Source organism: Bubalus kerabau, chromosome 19, assembly GCF_029407905.1.
Source record: "Bubalus kerabau isolate K-KA32 ecotype Philippines breed swamp buffalo chromosome 19, PCC_UOA_SB_1v2, whole genome shotgun sequence".
Taxonomy (NCBI): Eukaryota; Metazoa; Chordata; class Mammalia; order Artiodactyla; family Bovidae; genus Bubalus; species Bubalus kerabau.
Window position 1 is genome coordinate 46,306,360 of NC_073642.1, and position 16,325 is coordinate 46,322,684.

Genomic DNA, 16,325 nt, shown 5'->3' on the forward strand with positions numbered 1-16,325 from the left:
GGAAGAGAAGATAATATCTACATATGCTCTAATACAACCAGAGGCTACTTCCTTTGTTCTGTACACTCAATTATTCTCTGCAGTTTTACAACACTGGCTTAAATGGAAGCTGTAGTCAATTCAAACCCTTAAGACTTTTTCTTAGAAACTTTAAGTGGGTACAACTGACTATTAGAACTACAGCTCTTAATAAATTTTATTTTACCAGGTTCTGATTATCTTTAAGCCTATCAAGGTCTTTTGTTAGCATGATTATTCTATTCAACATGTTGGCTCTGACTTTTCTAGATTTGGGTTATCTTTAAAATCAAAATTTTGTGTCTTTATTTAGATTTTGGATAAAAATGTCAAAAGGGACAGATCTGGGTAGGAGCCTTATAGCAAGTTATTACAGAAGTCCTTCTTAGTTAAATAAATATCCAACAGTTACTAAATGTTTTCTATTCTAAGTGCTCTGTGATAATTTAATGTTCACAACAACGTTATAAGGTAAGTCTAACTATTATTAACCTTATTTTTATAGGTGAGGAATTGAAGCTTAAAGAGCCAGGACTGAAACCCAAGCAGGTTAGTTTCAGAAACCACACTTTAACTACCTCTATACATTACCTCTGATTAAATAATTAATTTATGTCTCTAGATATAATTACACAATCGGTCAAGAATATACTTATTGAACTATTATTAAGACCACATTTCTTCAACCTGTCCACAACAAACGACTTAGTTAAATGCTTTATACTGTCTATTGCCTTCCCTGATGTAGTAATCCTATTAAAACAAATTAAGTTACTTTGATGTGATTTGTTATGGTGAACTCATGCTAGCTCCTAGTGATCACTACTTCATTACCTAAGTGCTCACAAACCATCTGTTTAATAATCCTATTTTGCCAGGCATTGACATGAAGCTCATGAATGTTAGTAATTTTTGTACTTGGTGGCCTGTTCCATGTCCTTTATGAAAATCAGATGTTTGCCTATCAACAACAGTGTTTCTCATTTTCCATGATTATCAGGAGAGATTCCAGAGTTAATTCTAGATTTCCTCGGTGAAAATCATTCATTTGATGCTGGAGACTAAAATTCAGGTAATGTAACTGTATCATCTCTTTTACAAAATCAACATATCCCCTGATGTCCCTATTTCTATTAAAAGCACGTAACAACTAATTCGGAGAAGGCAATGGCACCCCACTCCGGTACTCTTGCCTGGAAAATCCCATGGACGGAGGAGCCTGGTAGGCTGCAGTCCATGGGGTCGCTAAGAGTCGGACATGACTGAGAGACTTCACTTTCACTTTTCACTTCCATGCATTGGAGAAGGAAATGGCAACCCACTCCAGTGTTCTTGCCTGGAGAATCCCAGGGACGGGGGAGCCTGGTGGGCTGCCGTCTATGGGGTCACACAGAGTCGGACACGACTGAAGTGACTTAGCAGCAGCAACAACTAATTATCATCACTTAGGGTCAAAACCCGAAAGTCTTCAATTTCCGTTTTCCTTATAGTATCTCTGGGCTTCTCTGGCGGCTCAGATGGTAAAGAATTGGCCTGCAATGTGGGAAACCCGGGTTCAATCCCTGTGTCGGGAAGATCCCTTGGAGAAGGGAATGGCAACCAACTCCAGTATTCTCACCTGGAGAATCCCATGAATAGAGGAACTTGGCGGGCTACAGTCCATGGGGTCACAAAGGGTCCGACACAACTGAGCAACTACACTTATAGTTATCTCTAACGAGCTCATAAAAAAATTTAAAAAGTATTATATTCCATTTTTGTACTTTCTTTCCTAATGCCTCTACTGTTGCTCTACATAAGATGTAGTCATCCTAACAGCTGGACTAGTTCTTGAGTTCTTAAAAGGCCTTCCCTCTTTCTTTCCTATCTACCTTCTTTCAAACATTGGCAAATATTGAGAGCCAAGTGCACTGTGAAAATGTTAAGTCGCTCAGTAGTGTCCCACTCTTTGTGACCCCATGGACTGTAGCCCACCCGATTCTCCTGTCCATGGAATTCTCCAGCCAAGAATACTGGAGTGGGAAGCCATTCCCTTCTCCAACGACAGAACTTGGGTCTCCTACATTGGCAGGCAGATTCTTCACTGTCTGAGCCACCAGGGAAGTACTGTACCAGCTACTGGAGATTCAATGGTGAGGAAAAACAAGCGTGTTTTCTTTTCTCACAAAGCTTTAAGTCCAGTGGAGTGAAAGTAAAAAACTATTCAATTAATGAATAATTAACAGTATAGACAATGATATAAATATACTTCTCTGAATGCAAATAACAAAGACAACTGAACTATAATGGCATTTGAAGAATGCATAGAAGATAATTAAGTTAAGGCAGTTATTTCAGGGGATTAGTGGTAGATGTGTTGAAATTGAAACTGAGTTAGTACTCACTGTCCCAAGCCCATCATTCTTTGCCCCTCATCTTCATATGTAGCAAAACATAAACTATCATATACTCTTCAACCATGTGAAAAAATATACTCTCATACATTTTCATAACTCACTTGCTGTCTGGATCATTCATTCCTAGTAATTAGGAAAAGCTTCTTGAAGGAATAGGAACAGCATCTAGTATTATAATACTTTAGCAGAGTGGACACTTGATAAATATACTATTAAAGAGATATACCATAGTACTTAGCAATTTTTTTTCTTTTATTACATAGTGTACAGCATAAAAATAAAATCACCTGCACTGATGGCTTTACGACTTCCCTGGTGGCTCAGATGGTGAAGGGTCTGCCTACAATGTGGGAGACCAGGGTTCAATCCCTGGGTCGGGAAGATCCCCCTGGAGAAGGAAATGGCAACCCACTCCAGTATTCTTGCCTGGAAAATCCCGTGGATGGAGGAGCCTTGTTGGCTATTGTCCATGGGGTCGCAAAGAGTTGGACATGACTGAGTGACTTCACTTCATGGCTTTACTTAAATACACTATTTAGATGGTGGTAAGTGCTTAAAAATATAAAATAGGGTAATGTGGTAGTGTTACTGGGTAGAGAGGGCTTCCTTAGCTCAGATGGTCTGGAAAGATCTCTTTGAGGAAATGTCATGTGAGTCTGAGAATAGAACAATGCAGATGAGAAAGCATATGTGTGTGTGTGTGTGTGTGTGTGACTGTATGTGTGTGTGTTAGTTGCTGTGTGTGTGTAAGTTGCTCAGTCGTGCCCAACTCTTTTCCACTCCATGGACTGCAGGTCACCGGGCTCCTTTGTCCATGGAATTCTCCAGGCACGTATACTGGAGTGGGCTGCCATTCCCTCCTCCGGGGAGAAAGCCTGATGAGGTGGCAAAAGAGCATTTCAAATGGAAAGAAACAGTAAGTGAAAAGCCCGAGTTAGGAATGAGCTCGATGTGACGGCAGGTTAGAATGATAGCCAGGGAGGCCAGGTTCAGGTAAAGGAAAAGGAAAGTGACAAGAGATGAGATTGAAGAAGTAGACAGGCAAATAGCCACATCTTGTAGGGCATGGAAGGCCATGGTAAGGAATTAGTTTAATCTATGTGCAATGAGAAGCCACTGCTATACCATCCAAATTAAACCAGCCACAGTGATAAGATAAATTTACTCTGAACCATTTCTATTTCCTGGTTTCTCTATCTTCGATTCTTATCATCAGGAGTATATTTATAGAAACTGGGTTAAAGGTGTTAGTCATTCAGTTGTGTCCAACTCTTTGCGACCCTGTGGACTGTAGCCTGCCAGGCTCCTCTGTCCATGGAATTTTCCAGACAAGAATACTGGAGTGGGCTGCATTTCCTTCTCCAGGGGGGATCTTCCTGACCCAGGGATGGAACCTGCATCTCCTGCACTGCAGGCAGATTCTTTACCACTGAGCCACCTGGGGTTAAAGGTAGAGTTTATTATATTAAAATTATTTTATATAATGTGACTAAATTTGGGGCTAAAATGATGTATATAATTCCAAAGAATTATTAACTATTACGTTAACTACACTTTTACTAACACAATGAAAAAAATTTTATTATTCCTTCAATTTGTTTTTCATTTTCCAGACTATTCTAGAATATAGTTCTTTGGAAAATGAAGTATCTTAATTCTATTTCTAGATAAAATTCAGAAAAATGGATTTAAAGTTAAAATCAGACCAAGCAGTTCGATAAAGCTCATTTACTTGCGAAACTATTGTGACCAAATGTCAAAACAGAAAACGAACGGCTGTCCAAGACACTAACAGTGTTTCAGAGGGAACTGACTTAAATAAAGTGCTTCTTTCCTCTCTTTTGGGGGGTCCAGGAAATGAAAGATAGGCTAGAGAGTCCAACTAAGTAGGTTACAATTATCTCAACTTGCTCTTCGTCAAATTCCTAAAAGGGTGATTCAGCTACCTATGAAGCAGAGTATCAGCAAGTGGCTAGAACAAGGAGACAGAGGAAATGAGACAAGCTCCTGTGAACACTTTATACCAATGCTTGCAGCACTTTTGATTTTTAGGGGTGAATAAACTCAGTTAAGTGGAAATTATTTTTAACCATTTTCCGTCAATCTTCCTCAGGTAGAGATAATTTACAGAACAGAAGGTTGGACTGGAGTTACATCAAGATTCTTAATATGGTGGTGTAATATTTCTAAGAGAGACTACTTTGTAGACTGAATGCTTGGTTAATTTGTTTAAAAAAAAAAAAAAAGTATAGTTAGTCCATGTTGTAAAAATTCTGTTGCTATCATTTTGATCCTTGAAAAAGCCTTTCTTGTCAAGAAATAAACAGCTACATTTACCTCTATTTAACAAAGATATTTACCTCTAATTCTAAGAACCTAAAATGCTCAAAAATAATTTACAGAACTACCACATGATAGTTTAAATAAAAAGTAAAAACTAAAATTAGTTTCTATAAAATAGATATAAATGATTTTCTCCTATCAAGTTTAAAACAAAGAACCAGAGTCATAAATAATTCTACCTCGCCAGAGGCACAGCTATTTCTTTATACTGACTGTCGAGTATCTAATTTAATTAGAGGTATTAAACTCCATGCTGAGGTCAACAAGCCTTACTTCCTTCAATATTACACTTCAACCAGTGCTCATTAATGTGTCTACTGAATGGATTAACACACCTAAAGATATATGTACAAAGGAAAGGGGGACAACCTAATGATATCCAATTGTTCATTTGTAATAGGACACATGTTCTAGGCCTCAACTTATTACCACTAATGTGGAATTTATTAAATTCAGGAGAAAAAATACCAATACAGAAAGTGATTTTTTTATTAAGGAGAACTGGTATAAGACAACTAGTTTCTATGATGAAGTTTAAGCATTTAACCTTTTATTAAAAAGAAATTGATACTATAATAGAGCTAAAATATAAGCTTGTTACTTAGAAAAATCTTACATACTAGGACTCTGAAGACCACTGAGCAGAGAAAATAAGTAAAAAGAAACCTCATATAGAGAGCAATAAATATAAAGCTTTCTTGAAATCTATGAAAAGAAGGTCTAGAATAATTTATACTGAATTATGAAATGGGGTAAATTTTTCCTCTCTACTGAATTAAGTGAAATATTGCATCAATTTAGTCCCACCTTGATAGAGAAGATTTTAAGATTACTTAAATTACTACTGGAGAAAACAAGAGAACTATACCTTCCAAAATGATATCACTTTATTACATACTGTTTATAATTTTGACAGGTTTTGTTTTTATATGGTATTTTGTTTTTATATGTGAAAGAAGTGATATTTTGAAGATTTTTCACTACAACAAACAAACAAACTCCTAAAATGCTTTCGGTTAAAAAAGTGTATCTATCCAGGATAATTTTCTTCAATAAAACAGGTATAGTTACTTTAGCAACTAACATAACAGCATGCTTGCATTATAAATTTTAAAATGATAAATATATGCTTACATTTTTATTTTTTTTTTCTTACCTACCTACCTATTTATATATTTATCCTGGCTGCACCACACAACATGTGAGATCTTAGTTCCCTGACCAGAAATTGAACCTGTGCCCCTGCTTTGGAAGTGCAGAGTCTTAACCACTGGACCACTATGGAAGTCCCCTGTATTTTTAAAAGTTACAATACTTCTTACATTTCAGTACTAAACAACTGGGAAATTATGCCATGTATCTGCCTGCATTCTTTTTTTAATAATTTGAAAAAAAAAAAAAAAAAAAACAAACCACCAAGTAATTAGAAAAAAATACCTATCCTATTCCACTTGGTAAACTGTTAAAATATACAATTTTACATTTATAATTAACTAACTTAAAAGGAGAGAAAAACTAAAATTTTTGTCTAGGGTGTTGTGTCAGCAAAATCGTGGACCAAGGAATTGTTTCTTTAGAGACACTGAAAAAACACAATCTTATATACAGAAAACCCTGATTCTACAATAAAATCTGTTAGAACTAATATGAATTCAACAAATACAAAATTAACACACAAAAGTCAGCTGCATTTTTAACAACAGAAGAGGAAACTGTAGAAACAATTCAGTTTTTAACACATTAAAAGAATAAAATATTAGCATAAATTTAAGGAGAAAGATGTTGACAACTACAAAATATTGCTGAAAAAATATGAAAGACTACATAAAAAAATGGAAACATTTCCCATATTCATGGATTGAAAGGCTTAACATTATTAAAATGACTACTGCTGCTGCTGCTGCTGCTGCTAAGTCGCTTCAGTCGTGTCCGACTCTGTGCGACCCCATAGATGGCAGCCCACCAGGCTCCCCCGTCCCTGGGATTCTCCAGGCAAGAACACTGGAGTGGGTTGCCATTTCCTTCTCCAATGCATGAAAGGACTACTAAAGTGATCCAAAGAGTCAGTGTAATCTACTGAAATCCCAACAAGGTTTTTCACAGATATAGAAAAACCAATCTTAAAATTCATATAGAATCTCAGGTGACTATGAATAATAAAAACAATCTTGAAAAAGAGGAATGAAGTTGTAAAATTCATATTACTTGAATTCAAAACTTACTACAAAGCTACAGTAATTAAAGCATTTAATTAAAGCAAAAGGACATTCAGACCAATGGAATAGAATAGGGAGTTCAGAAGTAAAAGTTTTACATAGATAACCAATTGATTTTTGACAAGGGTGCCAAGACCACTCACTAAAGGAATGCGTAGTCTATTAAACAAACATTAGTGCAACAAATGAATAGCCACATGTAAAGGAATGAAGTCAGACTTTTACCTCATACTCTACACAAAAAAATAACTAAAAATGGATCCAAAACATAAACATAAAAGCAAAAATTAAAATACTCTTAGAAGAAAACATATGGGAAAATATTCACGACATCGGATTTGGCAATGAATTCCTGGATTCAGAAGCGACAAAAGAGAACATAGATAAACTGAATTCCATCAAAATAAAACTTCTGTGCATCAAAGGACACTATTAAGAGAGTGAAAAGACAACCCACAAAATGGGAGAAAGTATTTGCTAGTTACATATCTGATAAGACAGTAACATCTAGAATATATAAAGAACTCCAATAACATAACCAGAAAATTACAAGCAACCTAATTTAAAAAATGGGTGGAAGAGCTGAATGGATATTTCTCCAAAGAAGATATACATATGGCCAATAAGCACACGAAAAGATGCACATCATTATTCAAAAGGGAAATGAAAGTCAAAGCCACAGACAGTATAAAACTCTGCACCTATTAGGATAGCTGATAACAAGTAATGGCAAGGATGTGGAAAAAATGGAACTTTTGTGCATTGGCTAGTGGAAATGTTAAATGGCACAGTCAGTTTGGAAAACAGCTGGAGAACTCCTCAGAAAGCCAAACATATAATTTCCATGTTACCCAGCAATTCCACTCATTAGTCTATACACCTAAAAGAACGGAAAATAGGAATTCAAACAAATACCTGCATGACAATGTTCACTGCAGCATTATTCACAATAGCTAAAAAGTGGGAACAACCCAGTATCTATCAATAGATATATGGACAAACAAAATGCATTTACATATGTGGGATACTATTCAGTCACAGAAAGCATGAAATTCTGACATGCTTCAACATCAATGAAGCTGGAAAACATTATGCTAAATGAAATCAGACACAAAAGGACAAATACTATATGATTCCAACTTATATAAGATATCTAGAATTGGAAAATTAAAAGAGAAAGAAAGCAAATTAGAGGTTACTAGGGGCTGGGCGTAGGTGGTAATGAAGTTATTGTTAATGGATATAGAGTTCTGTTTGGGAGGATAAAGTTCTGAGATTTCCAGTTTCCAGCCTGGCAAGTAAGGAGAAGAGAAGTTATCACTCTGTCCTAGCAACAAGTAAAAAGCTGAACAACTGAAAAATCAACTACAGTACTCTCTTAGATCAGAGAAGTGAGGTCATAGGCAAAACTGCTGTCCCAAAATTGGATAGGCAAATATGATGAATAACAATTTAACAGAGCAGAAAGCTCTGCAGGAGCCAGTGCCAGAGCAGGAAAACCTGAGTTGTTGGTGACAAACTGCTGGAGACTCAGTGTAAATAAGAGTAACAGAATGAAGATCAGAACCAGCTTAAGATATGGCAGGGATATGGGAATTACAACTGTGATTAATATGCTAAGGGCACTAATGGAAAAAATAAACAGCATGCAAGAACAGACGGATAATGTAAGCAGAGAGATGGACATTCTCAGAAAGAAAAAAAAGATGCTAGAGATAAAAAAGAACAATGTAAATAAAATGAGGAAAGCCTCTGATGGGCTCATTAGTAAACTGGACAAGGCTGAAGAAACAATCTCTGAGCGTCAGGATATAACAACAGAAATTTCTGAAACTGAAAAGCAAAGAGAAAAAAAAAAAACCCTGAAAAAAACCTCCCAATATCCAAGAACTGTGAGACAACCACAAAAAAGTGTAACATTTATGTATAGGAGGAGAGAAACAGAAGCAATAAGATTGAGAATTGCCCCAAATTAATGTTAGACACCAAATAACAGATCCAGGAAGCTCAGAGAACACTAAGCAGGATAAAAGGCCCCCAAACTACATCTAAGCATATCACATTCAAACATCAGAAAATTACAGATGAAAAAGCCTTGGGAGAAGCCAGAAGGGGGAAAAACATTTTCTCTATGGAGAAGCAAAGATTAAAAATTACATCTGACTTCTCCTAAGAAATGAAAGGAGGAAGAAAGTAGAGTAAAATATTTAAAGGGCTGAGACAAAAAACTACTAATCTAGAATTCTATACCCTGTGAAATTATCCTTCACTAGTAAAGGAGAATAAAGACATTCTCAGACAACAGAAACTGAGGGAATTTGTTGCCAGCAGACCTGCCTTATAAGAAATACCTTTTCAGAGAGAAGGGAAACGATAGAAATTTGGATTTGCATACAGAAAGGAAAAGCATCAAAGAATCAATAACTGAAGGCAAAATAAAAACTTATTTTTCTTATTCTTAGTTGATCTAACACATAATAGGTTAAGGTAATAAACGGCAACAATGTATTTGATAATGCATGCTTATGTATATAAGAGCTTCCCTGGTGGCTCAGACAGTAAAGGATCTGCCTGCAATGCAGGGGTCCTGGGTTCGATCCCTGGATCAGGAAGACCCCCAGGCAAAGGGAATGGCAACCCACTTCAGTATTCTTGCCTGGAGAATTGCATGGACAGAGGAGCAGCGGGCTACAGTCCATGGGGTTGCAAAGAGGACACAACTGAGTGCCTAACACGCTCATCTATATACATGGTTAAGTAAAAGTAAAACTAAATGATATTGCAATGACACAAGGGACAGGAGGGGAAAAACTGGGCATATAGGTACTTTTAGTGAAGCACCATGTATTATTTGAAAGAGGACTTAGTTATAAATGAATAGTACAAACTCTAGGGCAAGAACTGGAAAACAATTTTTAAAAAAAGCACAAATGATATGCGAAAAGAGAGAAAATGGAATCGTAAAATGCTGTTATAACCACAAATGGCAGGAAAAAAATGTAAAATACAAAACTAAAGAACAAGAGTAACAAATAGAAAATAATGACAAATATGGTAAATATTAGTCCAATTATATTAATAATCACTTTAAATGTCAATGATTCAAATACATAGAGACTGTCAGAGTGGATCAAAAAAAAAAAAAAAAAAAGCCCTAACTATATGTTGTCTACAAGAAATCAACTTTAAATATAGAGACACATACAGATTCAAAGTAAACAGATGTAGAAAGATATACCATGATACCACCAATAAGAAAGCAGGATATACCAATTTCAGAGACAGCACACTTCAGAGCAAGGAAGATAACCCAGGATAAAGGGGGGCATAACCTAATGATAAAGAGGTCACTATTCCAAGAAGACATAACCAATCCTAAGGTGTATGTACCTAAAAACAGGGTGTCAAAATATGTGAGGCAAAAACTGACAGCACTGCAAGGAAAGCAGAAGAACCCCTATTATAGTTGAGACTGTAATACCCCTCGCAGAAAAGGAGAGACCTAGCAGGCAGAAAACTGGTAAGGATACAGTTGAACTTAACAGCTTCATCAATCAAGTGAATATAATTGACATTTATAGACTATTTCATTCAACAATAGCAGATTACACATTCTTCCCAGACTCGCACACAACATTCACCAGATAGACTATACTTGGGCCATAAAACACACCTTAACAAATTAAAAAAAAATAGAAATCATATGATGTCTGCTCTTAGGCCACAATGGAATTAAACTAGAAATCAATAACAAAAAGATAGCTGGTAAAGCCCCAAATGCTTGGAAATTAAACAGCACAGTTCTAAGTAACACATAGGTCAAAAAATATTTTGAAATAAATGGAGAAATTCTGGAAATGAATGTTTCTAATGGCTGTACCACACTGTAAATGTACTTTATGACAAAGAACTGTACATATTAAAATGATTAAAATGGTAAATTTTATGTTTTATATACATATTTTACCACAATAAAAAATTTCAATGCATATAAATAAAACAAACTATTAGTATTTAAGGTTTAATCCCTCAATATACTCTAATATATCCAATACTTAAAAATTTCACCATTTAGGGTATACTTTTAGTTAGAACTCAACCATTTAAATATTCTAAAATGGTATTAACACATTTCCAAAATTAATTTTGCTATAATGGATTGTTTAACATCCACTTAAGATTCTTCTTAAATAATTAAGGAAGACCTTTGTGACTGTTGTGAAGGAAATAAGAAATGTTAATTTAAAATATTTCTACAAAGGTTGCAAAAATACAACTTAAAGTACCTTATAACCATCAGGTTTAATATACTGAAGTAAAAATATCCTACATAAGTTTCTTTAAAAAATTTTCAACAAAGAATGATATACTTTGTTCTGCTCTTATGTTTGCAATTGAAGATACTATTAATTTTAGACTCTGCTCTGGGGTTTAAAAGTTGTATCCACAGTTCTGTGAAAATGAGGATCACTGACAAGTTCTTAATGATTACAATAATTTATCTTTTTGCACTATACCCATAATTGTCTCTAATTTGGGTATGGCTTATTTTCATACAGATTTAAAATGAGAAGATGGAAGAAAGTGCTTAACTGAAGTTTTACACCAACCCAAATCTTTACCATTTTCTTGTCAGTATTTATGTCTCATTCTGTATTACTAAAAACTATATGCTAAGATATTCTATAGAAAATCTGTGACTAAGTATACTTACCTTCCTACACATCAATTACCTATACCTTTACTATTCATTCCAATCTAATTAGCATCCATATATTAGTTATTCTAAACATTACCCATTTAGTATGTAATTTCCAACAGTATTCTAAAATGGAAACAAAAAACATCAAAGGTATTAATTCAATATTATAAAGTATTTAAGAGGAATTCTGAAGTTCCTTTTCAAAAGAGTATAAGTATGAAACTGTTTTCATAGGTTATTAATGAACTCTTACGAGCTCTGATACTAAGTAACATAAGAATATTGAGTAAAATGATCTACTATATTAAGCAGGTTACATTCAGCAGTGGTTTTGAATAAACTGAGGTATAGGAAAAAAAGAAGATAAAAGAAATGGTGGACAAAGTTTCACTTGAAAATTATGTTTCTCCCTAAAAACACCAAACATGGATTGAGCACACACAACTTTATTCCAGGATATGTCTGTGGGCACTAAAATGATTTTTGAATGCTGGCATCTGCTACAGCAAAATGGTGGTGTAGGTTTTAAAAGATATGGGCCATTAAAACCGTTTCACTATACCTCCCATAAATTCTAAGGCAGTAAAATGTATTTTAATGAATTAAGACCTATTTTATCTGCTATATTAATTTTAGTTAAAATTTATTATAAAGCACATTTTAAATGCTTTATAATAATTCACATTTTCATTTTTTCCCCTTTCCCTTAATCAATATAAATGTTATATCCATCTCTGTGTGGGGATGTGAATTATAATTTCATCAATCTGAACATATACAGTAGTTTTTCAATTTGTCAAATGCCCATTTTCTTGAAGGCAAATGCTTTTTTAAGACTATAACCTTCAATCATATCATTAAGGAAAACAGTTTACTCTGCAACAATACTGTTCCTCAAGACAGTACTAGGTGAAGAACAGACTACTCAGAAATAGCTCTTAATCAATTAGATTACTTGCTTACATATTTTTCTAGGATTCTAACTCTGAGCACTTTTTTCCTTAGCACTTACTTTTTTGGTCAAAGAGTCATCAGAATCCGAAGGCATTCTTGTTGACACGTGAAATATTACTTCAACTGTAGAGGTAGCAAAATATGGTGTGGTCAATCCAGTGCTTTTATTTTTTTGTAGTCCTCCCATGAAACCACAATGGTTTGTAAGATTTACCTAGAAACAATGAAAAGACACAAAATGTTTATTAACAAAACCAAACTAAACTCACTACGGAAAAAAACTCAAATCTCTCACTTTGCAAAAATATGGGGAATGAAGTCTTTTGCATACTACCAACCATGGCTTGTCCCAGAATTATTAGTTAGAGCTATTCTATACACTGGTAGATCTTCTTAAGTATCTGAGGATCTCTAATTAGTAGGAACTAATTAGCAAAGGAATCAACTGCTGAGCACTATGCATCTTTTGTTAGGCTGCTAGGTGTTAAATTGTAAAGTCTGTGGGGGGGACACCAAGGGCAGAGAGTAAAAACCAAGCGGCAAAAATCAACACTGGAAATGATCTGGGGGAAAGTTTAAAAAAAAAAAACAGTAATGTCACTTTGATTAAATAATTTGGTGTGACATATTTATTCATCAAAACTAGCTTCTTAATTATTAGTACCTATCATAGCCCAGAACAAAAATACAAAAACGCACACTTCAAATGTATTTTAAAAAAACTTCAAATTAATCTTTGCAAAGACTTTTAAATCTCTTTTTCCCAATTATAAGTATGATATATTTAATATCAGGGTCATTTCACTGGATGATATCCCCTGGACTTGTTCGACACACAGACCAGTAACTTGTGCTCATTGTAAAAAACCAAAGAAATATTGTAAAGAAAAAACTAAAACTTAAACACTGCTTGTATCTCTCCATTCAGAGAAACAAGCTATGTATACGCTTGTAAAAAACAAAATATAAATAAGTGCAAAGCACAGACTTACAAAAGCAAATTTCTGCATATTTGAACTGAACATGTCTCTACTAGCAGTATATCCTATTAATGGCTGAATGTATAAATAACAAGTTAGCTGTCATGCTATTACCATAAGATTTCCTCATTTATAATGTCTTAAATTTATTTTTAACTAAGTAATACATTCATACAATTAAAAGTTCAAAAGACTTATCACCCAGCAATCCCACTGCTGGGCATACACACCGAGGAAACCAGAACTGAAAGAGACACGTGTACCCCAATGTTCATCGCAGCACTGTTTTTAATAGCCAGGACATGGAAGCAACCTAGATGTCCATCAGCAGATGAATGGTACATATACACAATGGAGTATTACTCAGCCATTAAAAAGAATACATTTGAATCAGTTCTAATGAGGTGGATGAAACTGGAGCCTATTATACAGAGTGAAGTAAGCCAGAAAGAAAAACACCAATACAGTATACTAACGATATATATGGAATTTAGAAAGATGGTAACGATAACCCTGTATGCGAGACAGCAAGAGAGACACAGATGTATAGAACAGTCTGTTGGACTCTGTGGGAGAGGGAGAGGGTGGGACGATTTCGGAGAATGGCATTGAAACATGTATAATATCATATAAGAAACGAATCGCCAGTCCAGGTTCGATACAGGATGCTTGGGGTTGGTGCACTGAGATGATCCAGAGGGATGGTACGGGGAGGGAGGTTCAGGATGGGGAACACATGTACACCCGTGGCGGATTCATGTTGATGTATGGCAAAACCAATACAATATTGTAAAGTAATTAGCCTCCAATTAAAATAAATAAATTTTTTAAAAAAGTTTAAAAGATACATCAGTATTTTTTCTTCCATATTTCTCATCTCTAGCTACTCAGTTTCACTCTAACAAAGCAATTTCTTAAGTATGCTTCCAAAAATGTTCTCTATATGCAATTAAATTTTAAAAGTATGTATGTGCGTGTGCACACACACACAACATAGATATACAATGTTCTGCAACTTGCTTTAATGCACTTAAAACTTGTTGAAAAATACTCCTTATTAGTAAGTAAAGAGACTCATCTTTTTGTTTTTAGGACTTCACAGAAGTCCCTTTTCTTGATGTACAATAATTTAGTGCCCTACTTGAAGGATATTTAGACTTTCCCAATCTTTTGCTATTACAGTCAATGCTGCAATGGATAACACTGAACACATATCATGCTGCATTTGTGAAAGCAGATCTGTAGGACCAACAGTCAAAAGTGGAAATGTAAGTCAAAGGACATGTGCATTTCTGATTTTGAAACCCACTAGCAAATTGCTCTCTGTAGACTGTACCAACAGTTGCATAAGTGTTTCTCTCATATGCTCTCAAATATATTATCAAACTGTATGACCTCTGCTGATAGGTTAAAAAATGATATTTTGAGTGTACCTTTTGTTGTTTTCTTTTAGAAAGTTATTTACTTTCAAGTCAATTTTCTGAGTACATAAAGGAGAAAGTCTAAGTTTAGCGCTCCTTGCTATAAAACAGTTCTGTAACGTGCAGATCTCTAATTTTCAATTAAATGTTTTATCTGGAGATTAATTGTAGATTCTACAAAGTTCTAAGAAATAATAGAAAGATATACCCTTTTCTCAGATTCCCCCAATGCAGAACCATATTATAACCAGGATACTGATACTGATACGACTGAGACAACACAAGGATTCCCCGTGTTGCCCTGTTACATGACCCACATCCACTTCCCCCCTACCCCACTTCTTTCTTAATGCCTGGCAATCACTAACTTGTTCTTTACTACTGAAACTGTCATTTCAAGAATCTTATGTAAGTGGATTATGTGGCACGTAACTTTTCCAAGTGTTTGGAGATTTTCACATTATTTCTGTTAATGATTTCAAGTTTGATCCTACTGTAGTTGGAGAACACATTGTATGATTTCAACACCTTAAAACGTGCTGAAGTTTCTTTTAATGGTTCATACATGGTCTATCTTGGTATATGTTCCTTAGACACTGAAAATATGTTATGATATAGCTGGGTGGAGTGTTTTATATAAATGTTAATTAGGTCCTATTGGTTGTTGGTGGTGTTGAGACCCTCTATATACTTGCTGATTTTCTGTCTACTTCTCTCAGTTGTTGAGAGAGGGATAAAGTTTCCATTTATAATTGTGAATCTGCCTATTTCTTCTTTTGGTTCTATCAGCTCTGCTTCACATATTTTGCAGTTCTGTTGTCTGCTGCACATATGTTTAGGATTTTTAAGTCTTCTTAGTGGACTGACCCTTTTATCACTGTTATAGAATGTCCCTTATCTCTGATAATTTTCTCTGAAGCCTACCTTATCTAATATAAATTCAGTCACTCTGGCTTTAAGATTTGCACAATATAATTTTTTCTGTCCATTTACTTTCTACCAGCCTATATTATTATACTCAAAGTGAGTTTCTTTTACAATGCATATAAGTGAGTCATGTTCTTTAATCCATTCACCCAATTTTTTGGGAAAAAAAAACAAACATCTATTTATTTGGCTGCCTTGGGTCTCAGCTGAAGCACATGGGATCTTTCGGCATGCTGGGTCTTTCACTGCAGCATGCTAGCTCTTTGCTGTGGTTTGCAGGCTTCTCTCTCAAGCGGTGGTATACAGGCTTTAGAGCATGTGGGCTCAGCAGCTGCAGCACATGTATGGGCTTAGCTGCCCTGCAATAT

At 35.1% G+C, this 16,325-nt stretch overlaps 1 protein-coding gene and 1 long non-coding RNA gene across 14 annotated transcripts in view; one reads left to right on the forward strand and one right to left on the reverse strand.

Annotated features, from left to right (window-relative positions):
• Positions 1 to 16,325, reverse strand: part of RALGAPA1 (Ral GTPase activating protein catalytic subunit alpha 1) — a 207,685-nt gene that overhangs the window by 33,122 nt on the left and 158,238 nt on the right. For all 12 annotated transcript variants that reach the window (XR_008705596.1, XM_055556543.1, XM_055556538.1 and 9 more), the window contains one exon: positions 12,688 to 12,843. Coding sequence is in view for 11 of the 12 variants with exons in the window: in XM_055556543.1 (XP_055412518.1) it covers positions 12,688 to 12,843 (156 nt within the window). In the remaining variant the exon portion in view is untranslated. The remainder of the gene's footprint in view (positions 1 to 12,687; positions 12,844 to 16,325) is intronic.
• Positions 522 to 14,870, forward strand: LOC129634380 (uncharacterized). 2 transcript variants are annotated; one of them, XR_008705603.1, is made up of 3 exons: positions 522 to 567; positions 1,019 to 1,090; positions 14,792 to 14,870. It is a non-coding gene; the product is annotated as an uncharacterized LOC129634380 (long non-coding RNA). The 2 variants fall into 2 exon arrangements; XR_008705602.1 differs by lacking the exon at positions 14,792 to 14,870 and adding an exon at positions 4,528 to 4,623 and having other exon boundaries at positions 533 to 567.